General features: G+C 38.2%; 3 protein-coding genes across 5 annotated transcripts in view; 1 reads left to right on the top strand and 2 right to left on the bottom strand.

Annotated features, from left to right (window-relative positions):
* The window catches only part of LOC131437912 (protein phosphatase 1 regulatory subunit 16A-like), a 233,103-nt gene extending 231,205 nt beyond the window's left edge, over positions 1–1,898 (bottom strand). For both annotated transcript variants that reach the window (XM_058607576.1, XM_058607577.1), the window contains exon 1: positions 1,205–1,898. The gene's annotated coding sequence lies outside the window, so the exon portion shown is untranslated. The remainder of the gene's footprint in view (positions 1–1,204) is intronic.
* Positions 1,899–4,309: 2,411 nt separating this feature from the next.
* LOC131436722 (putative tRNA pseudouridine synthase Pus10) lies at positions 4,310–8,038 on the top strand. Its single transcript, XM_058605598.1, has 4 exons — positions 4,310–4,381; positions 6,358–6,490; positions 6,545–7,462; positions 7,527–8,038. Exons 2-4 carry the CDS (start codon positions 6,368–6,370, stop codon positions 7,962–7,964), a joined length of 1,479 nt encoding a protein of 492 aa, XP_058461581.1. The 5' UTR covers positions 4,310–4,381; positions 6,358–6,367; the 3' UTR covers positions 7,965–8,038.
* LOC131436721 (mRNA export factor Gle1) lies at positions 7,983–10,452 on the bottom strand. 2 transcript variants are annotated; one of them, XM_058605596.1, is made up of 3 exons: positions 10,253–10,452; positions 8,777–10,177; positions 7,983–8,720 (listed from the first exon to the last, which is right to left on the bottom strand). In XM_058605596.1, the coding sequence occupies exons 1-3, from the start codon at positions 10,271–10,273 to the stop codon at positions 8,094–8,096; spliced, it is 2,049 nt and encodes a 682-aa protein (XP_058461579.1). In that variant the 5' UTR covers positions 10,274–10,452; the 3' UTR covers positions 7,983–8,093. The 2 variants fall into 2 exon arrangements, with proteins under 2 accessions (XP_058461579.1, XP_058461580.1); XM_058605597.1 differs by having other exon boundaries at positions 8,777–10,150.
* Positions 10,453–19,392: the final 8,940 nt, after the last annotated feature.

The raw sequence follows: 19,392 nt of genomic DNA, 5'->3' as shown, positions 1-19,392 counted from the left end.
AATCGAGTCAGTTTCGAACCTGGATTTTGTATCTGGTTTGCTCAAATCCCCGTTGCTAAGTGCAAAATCAACACAGTTTCGTAAAAAGTGTTTGTTTGATAAAACTACCCTGGGTCAGTTTCAGTATTCTCAAGCGAAAACGACATTAGTAACCGTCTGGGTCCTGTGCACCATTCATGCACAATATTCCGACGCTCTTCTGCTGAGAGTTCACGTATTTTGAAACAAACTGATAGAAACAAATAAACGGATGAACAAGTAATTAGAGAAACGTTTAGAGAACATGAAGCAGCCATGAAGTTTGGAAGATTCTCAATTATTGCGAAATGGTAGTGTATTTAGTTTTCATCCTTACTTTCTAGCGCTGTCTTTATCTCGAGTCGTAGCAAACTTAAAAATATCATTTTTTCCACCTACCAGCCGAAATATAATCAATGATTTATGGAAAATTATTCAGCAGTGAGTGAAAACTACACCCAGCATCATTCAATTGGTTCTTCGCTTCAGAGAAAATTACAATTAAACTCACTCAAACTTGTGGCTTATTGGCCGATCTGCTATTAACCCCATTCACCCCGAACCGGTGGCAATTATTTGTTGCATTTTCGGTTCAAGGATTAACCTAGGCTGAAACTAACAAACGTGCAATATAGGTATATTCATAGATTCTATTGATTCTCACGTTTTGAGTTAACTATTTGATTGGTATGTTTAATTTATTCCACAGATCAGTGGGCAGTATCCGTTCTGTCATAACCATTGCAATACGCGGAGGAATGTAAGCAGTTTTTTGGTCTTTTGAGAAATATATTAAGTATTTTATTATTTGTAGTTTCGTGCTGAGAGTGATAAAGTTAGAGTAAAAAAGAAACAAAATATTGTGGAAAGGGAAACTACAAAGTAATTGACAACATTGCTGTCTGTAACAAGAATTGCATACTGCACACAGCTGCATGTGCAGCTTAGCCATAGCTGAAGCAGAAAAAAAGTCGGTACCGGATCGGTCTAATATGCGGGTTGACCTTTATGACCACTTCGAATTGAAAAGCTTTCCGTAGCTCCAAGCTCGTTGAGTAATTTTCATACCACACCGTTCAATATTGGACACCTGTTCTTGCTCTACAACTTCGAAAATTTAATTTTAATTCATAAGATTGGTTAGTTCTCGCATGATTTTTTCGTGTAATATTAATCTCATTCTTACCTTTCTTGGTTAATTTGATCATTAAACGATACACACTGCAAACATTCACAAGTATGTCAAACAACCAATTTAATATTTTAATAGCACACCTTGATCGATTCACTTCGATAAAATTCCTTTTTCCGCTTACGTTCTTCCCTTTACCAAGCACTTGAACGAACGAAGAAAGTAGGTTGCTACGAATTAGTACTAGAATTCACTCACACTGATGCGCATCCACTGATAAAAACCTGTTTATGCAACGGTTCGGCTACTGCGCGAAAAATCCTTATTTTCTCACTTCCAATGGAACCGGCACAAAGCTCAAGATAGTGCAAAGATAAGCACACAAGCAGAAGCGTTGATCATCCCTCTAGTAACCAACAAATAATAATACACCGCACGGCCGGACACCTACGCATGAATGCGTTTCTAACACAGTGTGCGTGCTTCAAAGGTAAGCTGCGCTTGCGTGGTGCTAGTATTTTCTTATTTCGCTCAGACAGATGCTGAATGATATGTCGGCCGAGATCATTTCACCTGCACGATTTGTTGGATAACTCACTTATTTTCATTTCACTTATAATTGATATATTGAAAATGTCACACAAAGTACCGTATATTTCCATGGACAGCGTTCAGACAATAGCTAATTGCTTCGAAACACTGGACCACAACGAGGCAAAAATTCCAATATATGACCGACCTGCACGACGTTTATACAAACACTGGCAAATGTTCGACTTCTTTTACTAAACCAGCGATCAAAATTCTGTATACATTTGTGGAATTCTTATTGGATACAGCCCAACGTCGCCCAGTAGTGACTTATCCAGGTGTTCAGAGTTTTGTTAGTGAGATGGTGTAGTGAGAGCTTTTTCTCAGAAGACCCGCACAAACTGTTCGGTACCAGTGAGAAGTCTAATAGTTCCGTTCGATGTTGGTCCCAAGTATTAATTGCTGTTTGTTCAAATTGGCATGCTTCACAATCGTTTCAGAACGGTTATGTTTGTTGAATAGAAACGATTTCACATGTTTTTGTAACAAATGTGAAAATCATATTCCTGTTTGAAAGAATTGTGTTCTAGCAAAGACATCATATTATCAAGATAGAAGCTCCTCTCCCCCTAGAAAAAGGGTGGCAATGAGATCCATTGATAAAAAAAACTACAAGGATCAGCCCCATGAGGTTGTTTGAGCCATTGATGTGGAACTAGGCAACCAAAGTTTCTAATGATCTACAATCAAACAGTTCAATAAATCGCCACACTTTTGAATCCGCCATTGCACGAGAGCCTGATTTGTGTTTGTTTTATAGCCGACAAAATTACACCGATATCCCAAATGTATTCAATTATATCTTTGTACATACTTGCTATACGAATTTCGATACTTGAGCTTCTCTTCGCCAAGCTTGTGAACAAGTTGTATGCAAGCAATTATTTTTATGGCGTTAAGTTTCTCTACCATTCTTCGATTTCTATTAAAACGATAAACTTTTTCTTATTATCAATCGAGTTCATCTTATATAAATTCGAAATTAATCTTAAGCACTCATAATTTACTCTGGGGTAGTTGTCAATTTCTCAGGCGAAATGACATAACATGGAATTTCATCCGAACTTGCATGACACAAGATCAGAGCATACCAGTTAAAGCTTCAAATCGTTTCATGGCACTTTTTGTCTTGCTGTCTAGCAACAACCTACCCCTAGCATGCTACTCATTGGACTGAAACGTTAGCTATAATTTTGCTTATATTTATAGATTCGCGTGCTTCCAGCAGCTGCGCTTTAGCATCGATTGACCAATCAGAGCAATGCTTTCCCTTTGATATATCGCTTACTCCTTCAAACCCGTCGACTATGGCAGGGAAATCCAGTATGCCGGTCCTATTTTGCAGACAAAATAGGATACTGCTAGCTATCAATCAACATTTCAATGATACACAATTAAAAATACATAGCTATGAACATTCAAATCAATACGTAGAAATATTTCCAATCAAATGGTGACATTATATTAATAATTTATATAAAATTGACTGAGCTGTAATTGTTCAAAACTTGATCACATTTCTACGTGTATTTTTGTTGAGTTTCTAGTTTGCACGCCTATATAGAAAACAAAAATGTGTTCCACATTAAAATTAGTTGAATGGAAATGAAGTGTGCCTTAGCTAGGAAATGACAGCACGTTTAATTGGTGAATTCAACTAAAAAAATAGCAATTTCAACTAATATTTTATTATTATTAAGGGAATGAGAATTAAAAAATCTAAATCAGCAAAAGTAAGATTTTTTCAATTGTCTCAAAAAATAACTAACTAAAATCAGAAAATCAATTAATTTTTTCTCCAAAATGCTCATTTCGGTATTTCCGTGTTTGTGTGTGTGTGTGTGTGTGTGTGTGTGTGTGTGTGTGTGTGTGTGTGTGTGTGTGTGTGTGTGTGTGTGTGTGTGTGTGTGTGTGTGTGTGTGTGTGTGTGTGTGTGTGTGCGTGTGTGTGTGTGTGTGTGTGTGAATGTCTTCATAAGAATGCATTCAATTAATTTTGACGGTGACGGTGATGGTCTGGTTGACTGCTGTTGGTGTTAATTTGTGTCTTGCCTTAAACTCGAATTCAACTGTCTTGCATATTGATAGAACTGAACCTGTATTATCTTCTCTAATGGCTCGGATACATGCACCACAATTTAAACCAATTTGTATCACATCTCGAATCCCAAATGACACTTTCGTAACGAACAAATTTATCAATTCATCGGTCATGAAAAGATGGAAATCAGTCGAGTAGTTGCATCTCTTGGGTGATACTGCAATAGTTGATTGCTCTGTTCGTTGAGTTAACGTTAACGACTCTTCCATGTTCAGTGCGCTTATTCTATTAAACAAAGTGCAATTACCTTCATTTGAACAAATCACGTCGTTGTTTTTAATCAGCCGTTTGTAGCTTACTTTGAACTGAGCCACATTTGGATTACTATTTAAACCACTTTTAGCTCGTAGGGCACCAAAAAATGTTTCGATGTGATCTTGGCTGAACCTAAAAGTATAAATAGATTCCATTACTTGCTCATCGATGCAGTATGTTCTGAACATCTCAGAGAAGCTATGTGAATAGCCACAAGGAAACCCATAAATCCAGTTTGATTTCGTGACTGCAGTATATATGTTCCATCCGTTAATTTTATATTTCGTATGTATAACTGTGCATAGTTTAAGGGCAGGATATATATATATATATATATATATATATATATATATATATATATATATATATATATATATATATATATATATATATATATATATATATATATATATATATATATATATATATATATATATATCAAAGTTTGTCTTCAAAAGAGGTGAAATGAGTGGCAGTTGAATCCATGCTATTAAAAATGTCGAATAAATCGTTAAATAGGTTCAAAAATTCGACAGATATTCTAGAGCTGAAGCGACACTGCTACTGATTACTTGTGCCGCGAGTATAACTTTCATTTTGGAATTTTGAAAGTATATATGCTTCTCACTGAGTTTGGGAGCCAATTTCAATCCGATTCTATTTTGGTATTCATTTAACCGTTCGATAAAATTCAAATCTACCGTTCCACTCATGGTTATCAACTTTCCTTTGCTGTATAACGTATTTCGCACTAATTTAAGCATGTGAACAGGTTCAAGTAACACCGAAATGTCGCGATCGGTGATGGGATGTTTAAAACTAGTGTTCAACGAATTCAACCAATCGGTTCGCAGGTTGCAGCCCAATGCATTTGCCTTCGCAATGTTGGTCTTTGTACCGTCGAAGGTAAATGCTGTTATAGTAACTCCAGCTTCGTGAAGGTGATGTAATACAAGTTCTATGGTAGCTTTTTTTCTGATCTGCAGTCAAACCGTCTATGGAAAAATACCGTCAAACCGTCTATGGAAAAATACTGTATTCTGAAAAGCACAAACTGTTCAGTATTATTTCAGACAATTACAGTTTTGTGAATGAACAACCTGTAGTTTAGATTTTGTGGTCTCGGAAACGAGACGCTTTGAATGAAGGTTGTTCAGAAGCTCCTCAATGCTATTAACCTTGTCCCGTATACGCTTGTTTTGTGCTCTAAGGCGTTTCACAATTTTTCAAGCGTTCAGAAGTTTGGACTTCACTCTAACCACAGCCTGCGATTCCCCTTCGTTTCGTTTGCACCTTCAAGGTGGAACCAGGGGAAAATTCCGTGACGCAACATTATCTACCAAATTTTGGTCGGATATGAGAAACTCACTTTATTAGAAAAAAAGATAGAATTAGTATTTTTATTCTAAATATTATATAGTATGATTGCGTACATTTGATGTATTCTACCACCAAAAATTTGAGGTATCGCTGATTGCAACAGCCTTTTTTCATTTTTCATTTCGTAATAGCAGTTCACAGGAAAATGTTTCGTGCAGATTTTAGCTGATTCGAAATTAATAATTTTTACCATAGAATTCAGATTTTCAGCTTTCCCAATAGCTAGTAGCCACAGATTGCGACGGTACAGATTTTTTTGAAAACGATTTTTCGATACACAGTTCGTCTGATTTATTTCTATTATGAAAATCATTTCCACAAGATGGAACAAAGTACTTCATGTTGTATTCGTGATAAAACGACAAAAATGTTGTGACAAATTGAGAGAAATGGACCATTAAACTCAAACTTTTGAATAAACTAACAAGGATATCTGAAATTTGTTCGATCACTGATTGCTTATTTACGATAGAAGCAGCCTACTTGCTGGATTTTTGATGTTCCAATTTCAGTCCCATAAAAATGGTGGCGTGACAGGAGGCTGCATAAAACCTAATCCTGCAACGTCACTTGTTTATGTTTTTTCTTCTTCACGTCTCTCTGTTATTCCAAAATAGAATGACGGCACTAACACATAGAAAAACGTGATCACCAGTGTATTTTACATCGTGCTAAAATACAGTGTTGCGACCAACCTAAAAAGCATGAGATATTCCTCAGTGGGTTGACAGTTGACGTAAAAGGAACAGCTCTATTTAGGAACATGTGCATTGTGACATTTCTTTTATTATCATATAATATTTGTTAACAAACATCTTTTTTCTACTGAAAGCGAGAAACATTTCTTTTTATTGAATTTTATTCTAACTTTTAACTCTAAGAAATTACAGAATGACGGAGGATATTGAAATTTATAACTTTCTACGTTCAGCGAGTTGTTGCTGCATCTGCTGTTTGCGTTATTTGAAAGGTAGAACAGATGATTTCATCTCAGTGCAGAGCGCTTTGGACAAAGTAAAATTCCAAATACGTTTTCAAGTTCAATGCCAAGTAACTGTTTACTTCTAGCGAGGAATATGCCTTGATGACACCTCGACGAACGACGAGAAGCAGGCAAAAAAAATGCGACTCAGTAACTGCGTAGCCTGTTTGGGTTTACTGGAGCCACATTTTATTGAAACATTGATAGAACAAATCCGTTCAAGTGATAAACTCCGAGAATATGATTGTGAAGGTTTCACTACGTCCGTGTCGTTACCTATTGCGTTACAGGTCCGTCAGCTATCGCTTTGGTTGAGTCTGCTGGAACGATTTCCTTCCCGATTCAACAGTTGTTCAGTGCCCGATGTTTCCGTGAAAGATGCCTTCAAAATGATTCTGAATCGAAAACTTGGTGAGGTATTGGAAAGGGTTTTTTCCCCCACTGGGATTATGATTAATGTATTTATTAGCTATGCAAATGAAGAAGTGGAACTTCTGCTGCTGCAGAAGATCAAACCCGAAGTATTCGTCGATCGCAAGGCAAAAAAACACTGCCGTAAAGAGTTCATAACGCGAAACGCATTCGAGAAAAATTTTACTCCCGACAATGTGAGTCTTGCGCAATATCGGCAACACATTGCGGTACCTCCTACCATTCAGGATCAAACTATTGCACTGGAGGAAGTAAGTTTCACGGGTCCTACGTTGTTTCTGGCGGGGAGGTATAATAAAATAACACGAGAGCTCAGTCAGACCCCGTGGGTGATCGATGGAAAACGAAAAATGGCAAACAGTGTTCAGGAGATTATGTGTTCGGTTGTGGGACCGTACTTTCTGGTAATGGAAGATAGCTTGATATTTTCCTCAAGTGGACGGGAGGATGTGGATGTGCGATGCCTCGGCGAAGGGAGACCATTCGTTCTGGAAATTCAGAACGCTTTCAAAGATTATTTGACGGATTCCGTCGCTCTGGAGATGGAGAAGGCTATCGCAAAATCGAAACAGGTTGTTTATTTTTGATAACTAAAATCTTATGCATGAATTGTACGAATATCTTTATTTTTTGAAGATCTCAGTGAAGGACCTGCAATTGGTAGCTCGAGAAGAGCTAGTCCATATTAAACAAGGCGAGGAGAATAAGCAGAAATTCTATCGAGCATTATGCGTATTGGAAACTGCAGTCACGGCGGAAGTCTTGAATGCGCTTAACATAGAAGAACCTTTCGTAATCGATCAGTGGACCCCGTTGAGGGTTCTTCATCGAAGACCGTTACTGTCGCGACCGAGGACGATCTACAAAGTAAAAGCATTTGCTTACCAGCGGAACGATAGGGTACTGATTGTGGATGTTGTGACACAGGCTGGAACGTACATCAAGGAGTTAGTCCACAGTGATTTTGGCCGAACGAATCCTAGCTTTCGGAGTATTATCGGGCAACCGATCGATATTCAGGCACTGGATGTTATGGCCGTTCATTTAGATTGGCCCAAAAGGCTTACTCGGTGATTAGAATAGAAACAGCTGTTTTTAATGTTTTCCATTTTTATTAAATAGTCAAACAATTCATTCCTTGCGTAAAATTTCGCCGTTTCTGTTACTATTCGAATGCTAGCTACCGAATCGAACGATGTTCATTTACCAGAAGTCCGGGCTTAACATTCCTTCGGGCCGCTCTATCCTTCCCTCAGCGGTAATCTTGGCAATCAGAGCTTCAAGTCGTGCCTTCGGTCCACCCTCATCAACTTTGTTCAGTGCCGGTAAATACTGACCCTGAATTACCTGCAATAGCTTCGTGTACTGTTTCCCATAGTGAGCCCACAGTGAAGCACCGGCTATCTGAAGGAATTCCGTTAACAACGTAGCACAGATGTCCGGTAAAGGTTGTAAGTTCAAAATGTTGCACATCCATCTCCAACCACATTCGAAGCTGTGTGGATGGGGAGTTGCTTCACCACGACGCACATTCGCTACGACCACCGCCGAATACAGACGAGCCAGGCCAGTCATTCTCTTCAGGTACTGGTCCTGCTTTTCAAGTTGTCCGTCGGCAGAATAACGGTAACCGATGCTTTTGAAGTAATCCTCATGTGACTGTCTTTCCAGTTGAGGTAAAAAATAGGGTACTAGGTAGGGACACTCTTTGTGCAGATAGGCTAGAAAGAATCTCCCAAAATCCGGATACCTCTGCCATAGTCCCACGACAATGGTTGCGATTGGAAAAGCGGCTGGTGCGTTACTCGATATCATCGTGTCCGCTTGACTCTGAAATAATGAACAATTTGATTAAATCACCCAGGAAAAATCATTTCTTAACCTACCACAAACTTTTTCGCCAATAGCATAGTGCAGTAAGTTCTTCCGAGTGGATGTCCATTGATTGAAACGGACGTATCGCCAATTTTCACCGGCTGTCCGGATAACAATGCATCCAGTCGAGTGAACTTGTCGACGAAATGTTCTCGGCTTACAGCAGAAATAGCATTCACAGGAGTGTTGATAACTTTTTGACAGTTAAAGCGATAAGTTTTCATGTTGACATCATCCAACAGTGCCTTGACGGCGGCTTGATGTTGTTCGTAGAAACGTTTGATCTCCGTGTAGAAGGCAAGACTTTCCTGTGAGACAAAAGCAGCCAGCGGATGTGCTAGATTCGGTTGTGACGGTTGAATAGATTTTGCCGTTGTATCCGTCGTATCCGTGATAGGAGCAGCTGATACCGCATTAATTTCTACTACCTGTTTCAACTGCTGTTCTTGCTTCTGAGCTGTTTGCGCTTGTTCTTCTTGTTCCTTCTTCGTTCGGTCGGCAATTTCTTTTTGAATTTGGTTCATAATGTCAAACACTTCAGAATTGTTCTGATCCAGCAACTTACAATATTCGATCGATTTATCAATATCCTGTTGACTAACTTCTCGATTGGCATAGACACCATGCAGCAATTGCTCGAATGATTTAATTACATTTTGAACGGACTTTTTCTGGTTGGTGAACCGGGCAGAAAATTCTTTATCAATGCTTATTAGTGCTTTAGTAAAGACCTCGGTCATTTTCCGAAAGTTAGCTTGTTGTTCTCGAATGGCATCAAACATCGCATTCTTCCGTTTTATTTCTTCCTCCTTCATTTTCAGTTGGTGAGAAATCTTTGCCAATCGTTGGTTTTCTTCGTCAATTTTCGCCTTTTGTAGTTCTTCAAATTCTTTAGCTTTCAGCTCATGCTCTCGGATTTCGGCAAGTAGTTTCCTTTCATCTTCCAACGCTTTTTTGGCCGCTTTTTCTTTGATCATTCTTAATTTCTCCTCCAAACCAATGTCCCGTAAACGGTCAGCCTCCTGTATTCGGGCATTTCTTAGCTGTAATTCTTTTTTCACAGTTTCGACTCGATGGCGTTCTTGTTCCTGTTCGTACATTTTGAATGAAATCGCACGACAATCGCTAATGTCTACACGTCGTGGTGGGGCCAAACATCCTCCGCTCTTATCAGGTCGATTGATGACCGTTACCTTCAATTCCGGAACAAATGGCAACTTTTTCGCTGAACCATTGCTCAAGTTGCAATCGTTTTCAAGCTCATCGTTATCGTTGCAATCTGGTCCGATTGTGCGCCCCTTCACAAGGGGTGAAATACTAGCGGCATGGCTGAGAGCAGAAAGCTTCAGAGATTGGACGTCCGCAAGCAGGTCATCAATGTCGAACTGCAAAAAAAAAATGAAATGTTTCAACTAGAATACCAATCGTATTAAACTAGAATACTATATCGTACTAAACTAGAATACTATATCGGACATTGAACTCACCGAGAATCGTGCCATTTTCATCTATAGTTGTTTTTTCGTTAGCTAATATTTGATTTTCATGAGTTAATTCCACATATGACTAATAAACACTAAATAAACTGAGTTATGCGGAAAATGAAAGTGGACAGCCGCGAAAATATCGTTTTATTTTATTAAAAACTAGCAGGAATAAACCACAGTCATTTGCGTTAATAGATAATCCGTTTTGTTTTGTTTCTACCAGAGATGCCAGGTAAAAATTTCAAATATCTGCAGGCAGGGCTTCAACAGTCTGTTAATGTGAAAAAAATCTGCAGTCAGCAAGCATGCCTTGCTGGCAGCAATTTCTCTATTAAGATGACACGCAAAACTGACTTGGTGAGCAAAAACAAAAAAAAGGTCGCGGCAATTTCAAAAGTCTGTAAATTTGGACGAAAGTCTGCGAAAAACTCCATTTTCCAAAGTCTGCAAAAGTCTGCACAACAAAAAAAGTCTGCAACACTATACCCGAAATCTGCAGATTTACAGACAAATCTGCAGATCTGGCATCTCTGGTTTCTACGATCGCTACGCTTCCCACTTGTATGCGGCTGGCAGATGTCTGCCAGCCATTTTTGCCGGAATTCTGCCAGAAATCCGGCAAAAGTATGGCAACAATGCAACAACCGTTTCCGGCAGAGAATTTTGCCTAGCGGTTATTATCGGTTCTGTTTCTGTCGGATTCTGTTCCACATTTTTAGCGTCTTGGTTTTATTTTTTCAAAAAAAGTACATATGAAAGACAATAAGTTATTGCCTTTCACATATCTAATTATGGAAAATGTTATTGCCAATAACATTACTTTCTCACTTCCAAACATACCCATATTTCAATCTCATTTACCTCGTCTTACGATTCGTTTTTTGTATGTACATGCGGGATTGGCAAATATCAAATGAAGCCGAATTAAAAAAAAGAAGGAAGAGAGAAATAAACAAGACACGTGCGGCGAGATAACGACGTAATTTCGCCTGGACAATATTGACAGCTGCCGGAATGCAGCCAGCCTTCTGACGGTTGCCAGAATTCCTCACAAGCGGGCGCTGGTTGTGGGTTCAATCTTACACTGAAAACATTTTTGACTCATAATCATACACTGAGGAAAATGCATATAAAATGTCGTAAGCTAGAACTTTTGAACCAAGTAGAAGACAGTTCCATTACGTGTAATAGAATTTCAGAAACGATTTTATGCCTTTCTCAACTGTTCTCTTGGCATTGCAGGGTTTTTTTGTATTGCATATATGTCTTCAGTAATTGGCACGATGCGGCTCAACAAAATTCACTGGGTTATATCGATATACTCACAATAGTATTCGCCACACAACCGCTGAAAATAGCCACACTAACACAACATTCACACGTGGATTGGACCAGTAATTTTTTTGTCACTTACCATTTAGACCAATTTAATCAAAGACGTCAAGTGACCCAGTTGTATTTGTCGACCCGCATCGGTCCGATTAAGCACGATATCGGCTCGATCGTAGCGCTGCAATCGGGCCGTCATTTCTACACTATTCGCATCAATCGTGTCAAACTGTAAAAGCTTTACGCATACATTATGTATCGCTAGCGCAAAAGAGTGAAGAGATACAAAACAAGACATTATCTACCCGACGTCACCCTGATAGTGTGATATCGGGCACCTTTTCTTAATTTATTTTGCAGAGGCCTCAATCTTAAGGTCATTCGCCTCTTCGGGCCAGAAAAACTCCTTCCCTTTGTTCGGGCTATACCCGTTCCTGTCGTCACGCTTCTTGCTTTGGTAAAGTGATTTTCACTGGTGGTTAACATAGATTGCGATGCGACAAGATAGCAAACCACAAACCAGGAAAATATTTTTTCAAATTGATCGTTAAATGATAATGGTTTTTATAACCAGAATAATTATACAATGATATTTTGTATTAATCGACGTCTTTGTCTTCAAAACCTCGTGCTTTACTGGAAACATTATCAATATGAACTGTAAAAACAAACTACTATAAAAATATTGTAAATCGTCTACTCTAAAAATTCAGTCATTTTTGATAGATACATAATTGTTGATGCTTTAATTGCTAGAGAATATTACCTTTTAAATCTGCATTCTCTATTCGCTCTAATCCATGATATAAAAATGCTGTAAACTTCAGTTGAACAGGCAGCGAAGCAGGCATGTCCAAACACTGCACTGCACTGCGTGCTTCATATAACCACCGCCACCGCGTGTATCGAGAATGCCATTGCGTGCCAGTGCACAAAGAGAAACACGAAATGCAATATCCGAAGCCACGGTGCTCGTGGCGCTGTTTTATTTTCGGCACTGGCGTTACAAGCTTCGGTGTATGCCGCGTGTTTTAAGTTTCGAAATTGTGTGTTTTCAGTTTCGTAACCGTGTGTTTTCAGTTTCGTTAAACACAGCGTTGGTTATATTGTCAATCAATTGAATTCAATAAACGCGTATTGATGAAAAAAGAATAAATCATTCAAACACATTTTTCGTCATACCGTGGCGTTATAGGCGATTATAGTACAAGCAACGTATATGGCAAAATCGGAAACACTCGGCTTAGGTGTTTGCCGAAGTCAGGAATATTCGACTTCAGTGCTGCCCGAAAATCCAAACACCGTTGCTTGGCAATTACACGACCACCGCTACGGGTGCTTTTTCTGCTGTGTTCGGTGTTTGTTATTTAACACGGGCACGAAGCGTAGCATTCAATACTCCTGGTGGTGTGTTCACGAGTGAAGGTGAGTACCGTGCAGTCACCCTGTCATACCTATCTCTTTCAACCTCTCTTGTCTCTGAAATGTAACGAAAACAATGAAATGTAATACATATATCTCTCTCTCTGTTCCCCCTCTCTTGTCTCTGAAATGCATCGATAACAATGAAATGTAAATATTAATCGATGTAAAAACTGTACCTCTTTCCCCAAAATACTCACCCTTATAGTATGTTCACATTAGCGCTGATATCGAGTGATATACGGATATACTTGATATCCGATGATATCATGTGCGATATCACTTGATATCCCATACAATTTGATGTCAATGTCGCGTATTACGATTTTGGCATGATATCCGGGATATCATGTCGAGTTGTCAAAAATCGCAACTAGCAACACGAATAACGGCATTGAATGCACTCATTTATGAACTTCACTTCGAGAGTGACAATAAACAATCATTATAATTTCAAATTTTTCAACGAATACTGGCGTTCGGAGACCATAAAATGCAAGACTTCAATTATTGATTTAATTTTAATAGAGAAAGGTAATATTATTGATCTTATATCTAATGAGAACATTCAATATGACAACTTGATTGTCAAATGATATCATTTCGATCATATGTGAACACTTCGACATGATATGCATATCATCTCGGTATATCAAGTGATATCAGCGCTAATGTGAACATAGTATTATACCTACCCCAACCACACCCAACCTGATATGACTCGGTGAACGACCATAATTAGATAAATAATAATAAATAAACGATATAAAAAAAACTGTCCAACTCCTGGGCAAAGATGCCAGGTAAAATTTTTACGTCAGCATGCTAGAAATCCTCCAAAGCAAGTGTCAAATTTTATAAATATGACAAGAAAAAACAAACAAGAAGCCCGACGCAATTTTAAAAGTCTAAATTGAAGGAAAATATATAAAAATATCTCGAAAAGTCTGCAAAATTACAGAGTCCGCCAACAAAACAATTCGGCAAATTTGCATGCAAATCTGCAACCTGGCATCTGTGATTCTGACGCTCATTACTTCGCTATTCTGCGGTGATTCCGTCGCATTCTATGCCACGCTGAAAACCCCCTCTCAGCAGGCAGTTCTATTTTGTTGGACGCTGAGCGCTTGTTGAATAACCGAAGTAACCATATGCATTATATCACTGCACATTTACAACTCTATTTTCACATCGTTAATGTAAAATTACGCTAATCCTAAATACTTTAAAGCAATGTGCATTAAATTTGCATTCAAAACGTAACTGAGCATGATTTTACAACAACCTTCCGCCGTGCTGTATATAGACATTCAATGCTATATTTTGCAACGAAATTTTAATAATAACTATAAGAATAATAATCCTATAAGAGTCTAATAATCGCCCTTTTCAGCTTTTTAATAGCATTGTATAAACATGAGTAACTCCGTTGCATTTAATCAAATTTTAAGCAAATTAATGTAAAGTTATAATGCGTCGTGGTTACTTGGGAACATACTGCACGAAATATTAGTTCAGTGTAAGATTTTTTTCCCGCTTGTGGGGAATTCTGACAACCGGTAGAAGCATGTCTGTTAGAAGAAACTCCACGCTAACTGTATTATTGTGCCTTTTTAGATTTGTATACTAACAGTTTGATCAAGAAGTACTATACATTCAGTACCCTATTCACAATTGTCAAGTTGTACTTCTAAATGCGCTTTCGGATAGTGCAGATGTTTTCGGATAGCAAAGTTCAATGAGTTTTAGACTGTGTCTATATATTCTTAAGCATCTTCGTTAAGGACCAGAAAGGCTTTGAATGTGGGAGAATATTTCTAAGCTTTTGCTGGAAGTTCCTGTTGCGAAGCTCAGTTATATTTTCCTGGATTATCCTAGTTAAGTTAGTCTTATAACAACACATAAGAGGTCTTCCTATCTAAGATGCCAGTTTGAAGAGAGAAACTCGGCATATGTTGTACTGGAATCGTCCTATCACGAGCGATTGTGATTGAATACGGGAAGGATTATAGGGCCGCATCGATTTCTATCGGGGAATCTAGTGGCAAATTGATATTAATAAGTTGGTCGGTGATTTGTTGAAATTGGACCCAGTCGGAGCGATAATAGTTCCTCCGAGGTTGAATAGGCACTGTTTCTTGTGAAGATCCCAACGTCAATATTACTGGAAAGTGGTCGTTAAAGACAACCAGAGAGCTGATGAATATATCCAAAATGGAATGAGCTCCCGATCTGGAAAGTCGCGTTGGTTGATCCGGAGCGAAGATGTTGTACCAAATACAAATAATAATACCCCTAAGTCCCATACAAACGAACCGCCAATGTTTGGTTCACAGCCTGAACAAGTAAGCCTAGCAAATTACTCCCTTTCATTGCGATAGTTTGAAAATGTGGAAGGAGATCGTTTCTGGCAACGCTTTATGCTAGTTGCTACGGTGCAAAACAAACTAAAGTGTTGCTAGTTTTATAGAAAACTCGTTAAAGTACATTGTCACTCTGACAGTGTATCTCGACAGTGTACCGCACGATGCAAAATGTGTCCTTGAAAATTTGTCGAAGTATTCCGTATTATAATTTGTATTTGGTTGTACTGTCCAGCTTAGTAATCTTCGGCAAGTACGAATCCGTTTCGATTCTGTCTTTTATTTCCCCACAGCTCCTGCCGTGCGTTCAGGTCCCCAGCAATGATAAATTTGTTTTGTCGTCGAGTGAGCATAGCCAGATCTCTCTTCAATGATGTACATGTACCATCTCGAAGATTGGTTTGATGATGATGATGGATCCATCGTCGTTGTAATCTCAATTCCGATGGCTTCTATAAGTTGCAATTTAAAGGCAGGCAGAAGCCTGTGCTGAATGGATCATTTAATGACAATGGCAACTCCTCCTTTTCTGGTAGTTGTCCTGTCGACCCTGCGAATTCTGTAATTGGAAATAAAAATATATATTCAGGTTTAAGATGAGTTTCAGTTAAAATAGCTATATCAGCATTCTTTTTTGGAGAAAGTCGGACAATTCGGCAGTTTTGCTCCTGAGTGAGCAAGCATTCCAATTTACTACAACCAACTCATTATATTGCATATTCGATGATGAATTTGCCTAAGGCGTTGATTTGAGCTGACCGCGTTCTGCAGTTTCAAAGTTTTGTTGTCATTGTTCAAAAAATGATGATCAGTTGTTCAGCAGAGAATAAGTTACCAGAGTCATCCTTTGCTTGTGGTTGATTATTGCCCCATCCAGGAGGGCTTTTTGAGGAAGAATCTTTTTGTGATCCAGCGGCTGAATCTTTTGGATTGCTGTGAGAAAGTGGCGGAAAGATAAAACAAAATCGAAATTAGTCGTAGCAGGTTATTCGTCTATCCACTTCGAGTGTTAGATGACGAATTGATCGATTTTCGACCACGGTTTCCGTTTCATAAGGTTCAGTTGAAGATGTGCCTGACTACCTGACTGTCCTGCCCATTCTTCCATATGGCTAATTTTGAAAAGGCGCACCATAGTAAAGTAATACCGACGACACGACCAGGCACTCCGAAGAAAAATCTAAATAAAAAGTGTCTGTGAGTGATTTCCGTCACTTACCACAAATATAGCGGCCCCTTGATAATGATAAAATTATTCTTTTTAGGCAACACTGTTCTGGTTGCTATGCGTTATTTGTCAAGGAACCGCAATTATAGAAATAAACAAACAAACTGGAAAACTATCCCGTTCCATTGCCACGAAAATGCAAGAAAAAAGGATTAATTTCGGAATAAAGCGATCTATTCTCTTGTGTGCGGCCACATATTTCCAAATCTGTTGCAATAAAATGGACACAAGACGAAACTGAATTTATTATAATGTGTATTTGCTAATAATCAAGTAAAATTACTGTTTCTCAAAAAAAAAAAAACGCGGAGCAGGATGTTTATTTTGTTTATTATGCATTCAATTGAGACCAAAAACATTATTTCGTAACACTAGAAGAACCCTTACAGAAGTTTTAATCAATGGGAAAAGAACGATAATGAAATTGCTGCGTTCTGTGATGTCGATTTGAAACACCAGTATTAAATTTAAGCTATTTTCAAAGATCCTTTATACATTGAGTCAGTAACAATAAAATGCATTTATCTATATCATTTATCTGCTAAATCATGCTAAAAAGATTGATTGTTTCCCATGAAGATCTTTATTGCAGATGCGTTTCAAGCACAGACTAACAGACAGGACACTCAAATTAGGTTCTTCAATCATTTTAACTGTCATTTCGAATATTCCTTTATTTGGGACAGTACTCACATGTGTCATGATGGCGCCACGTTACCCTATCAAAAACATCCTGTCTGTCATCTAGACTGTGTTTATTTTTTTCATTTACCAACAGAGTTGCCATTCATACAGAATTACCTGTAATGTATTGATATGTATTTGCATTTGTATGCGAATTTCATGAAGGATACAGATTTAATACATATTGGATTTGGTATCAAATTTCCGGTGCATACAATTACTGGTGGTGCAAATAAAATAATATAACATATCCGAATCGCAAAAACAAAGCGCTTCACTTAACTTTAAGGGCCGATTCTTGTTTTTAGGCACAGTAGTAAAATGCGCGACTGGTATATATCGATTCGGAGTTAGTTTTGTTTATCTACATAAACATGTTTTTGAATAACAGTATCCAAGGTATCTGTTATTCGAAATCAATAATTTATCAAATCGAGTTGCCAGTTTTAACAAATTTTCAAGTAATTTCGTTCTGACATTTCGAGTTACTGAGGGGTAGTCAGATTTGCGATACAGTTTTAATAGACGAGTGGCAGGTCGTGTCGTCGGTAATACTATGTTCACATTAGCGCTGATATTACTTGATATACCGAGATGATATGAATATCATGTCGAAGTGTTCACATATGATCGAAATAATATCATTTGACAATCAAGTTGTCATATTGAATGTTCTCATTAGAAATAAGATCAATAATATTACCTTTCTCTATTAAAATTAAATCAATAATTGAAGTCTTACATTTTATGGTCTCCGAACGCCAGTATTCATTGAAAAATTTGAAATTATAATGATTGTTTATTGTCACTCTCGAAGTGACGTTCATAAATGAGTTCATTGAATGCCATTATCCGTGTTGCTAGTCGCGATTTTTGACAACTCGACATGATATCCCGGATATCATGCCAAAATTATAATACGCGTTGACATCAAATTGTATGGGATATCAAGTGATATCGCACATGATATCATCGAATATCAAGTGTGTCCGTATATCACTTTATATCAGCGCTAATGTGAACATACTATAATAGTATGTTCACATTAGCGCTGATATCAAGTGATATACGGATATACTTGATATCCGATGATATCATGTGCAATATCACTTGATATACCATACAATTTGATGTCAACGCGTATCATCATTTTGGCATGATATCCGGGATATCATGTGCGATATCATGTCGAGTTGTCAAAAATCGCAACTAGCAACACGGATAATGGCATTGAACGCACTCATTTATGAACGTCACTTTGAGAGTGACAATAAACAATCATTATAATTTCAAATTTTTCAACAAATACTGGCGTTCGGAGACAATTAATTGCAAGACTTAAACTATTGATTGAATTGTAGGAGAGAAAAGCAATATTATTGATCTTACTCCTAATGGGAACATTCAATATGACAATTTGATTGTCAAACGATATTATTTCGATCATATGTGAACACTCCCACGTGATATGCATATCATCTCGGTATATCAAGTGATATAAGCGCTAATGTGAACATGGTATAAGTCGTATTCACGACAAAATAGAACCAAAGGTGCTAAAAACGCAGAACCGATTCAAAACGGTTATACTAGTCTTGTATGACAAGAATCTAAAAAGAAACAGACACATTGATAATCGCTAGACGAAATTCTCTTGTAGAAACGGTTGTTGCACTGTTGTCCAACTCTTGCCGGAATCCTGACAAAGTGCCGGCCAAAAATTCTGACAGACATAGACCGTCGTCTGTGGTGAAATCTGCCCACCACATGCAAGCGGGTCCTCTGTCTGCTTGCTCATACGGCCATTTGAAAAATCAACCGAGATTTATGTTCCTTTTTCAACACGTATATTTCACACCATTAGATTTCCGCCGGCTATTGGAACTCCTACCAGGCGGGTCATGAGTTAAAAACGGCCACACGCGATTTTAACCAACGTTGCCAGGTATACCGATTTATCGGTATTTATCAGCTCGGTGGCAAGGATAGGGCGCTGCAGCAAGTGCTATCGTAGCCAACATCTGGGGCATTTGGTGGGCAATCAGAGCGCTCAGAGTATGGTAAACAAACATTCGATCATTTCACATCGAGTAAAATTTGAATTTCCTTATCGC

This window comes from Malaya genurostris, chromosome 3, assembly GCF_030247185.1.
Source record: "Malaya genurostris strain Urasoe2022 chromosome 3, Malgen_1.1, whole genome shotgun sequence".
In the NCBI taxonomy this organism is placed as follows: Eukaryota; Metazoa; Arthropoda; class Insecta; order Diptera; family Culicidae; genus Malaya; species Malaya genurostris.
This window is presented reverse-complemented; position numbering and strand designations above follow the sequence as displayed.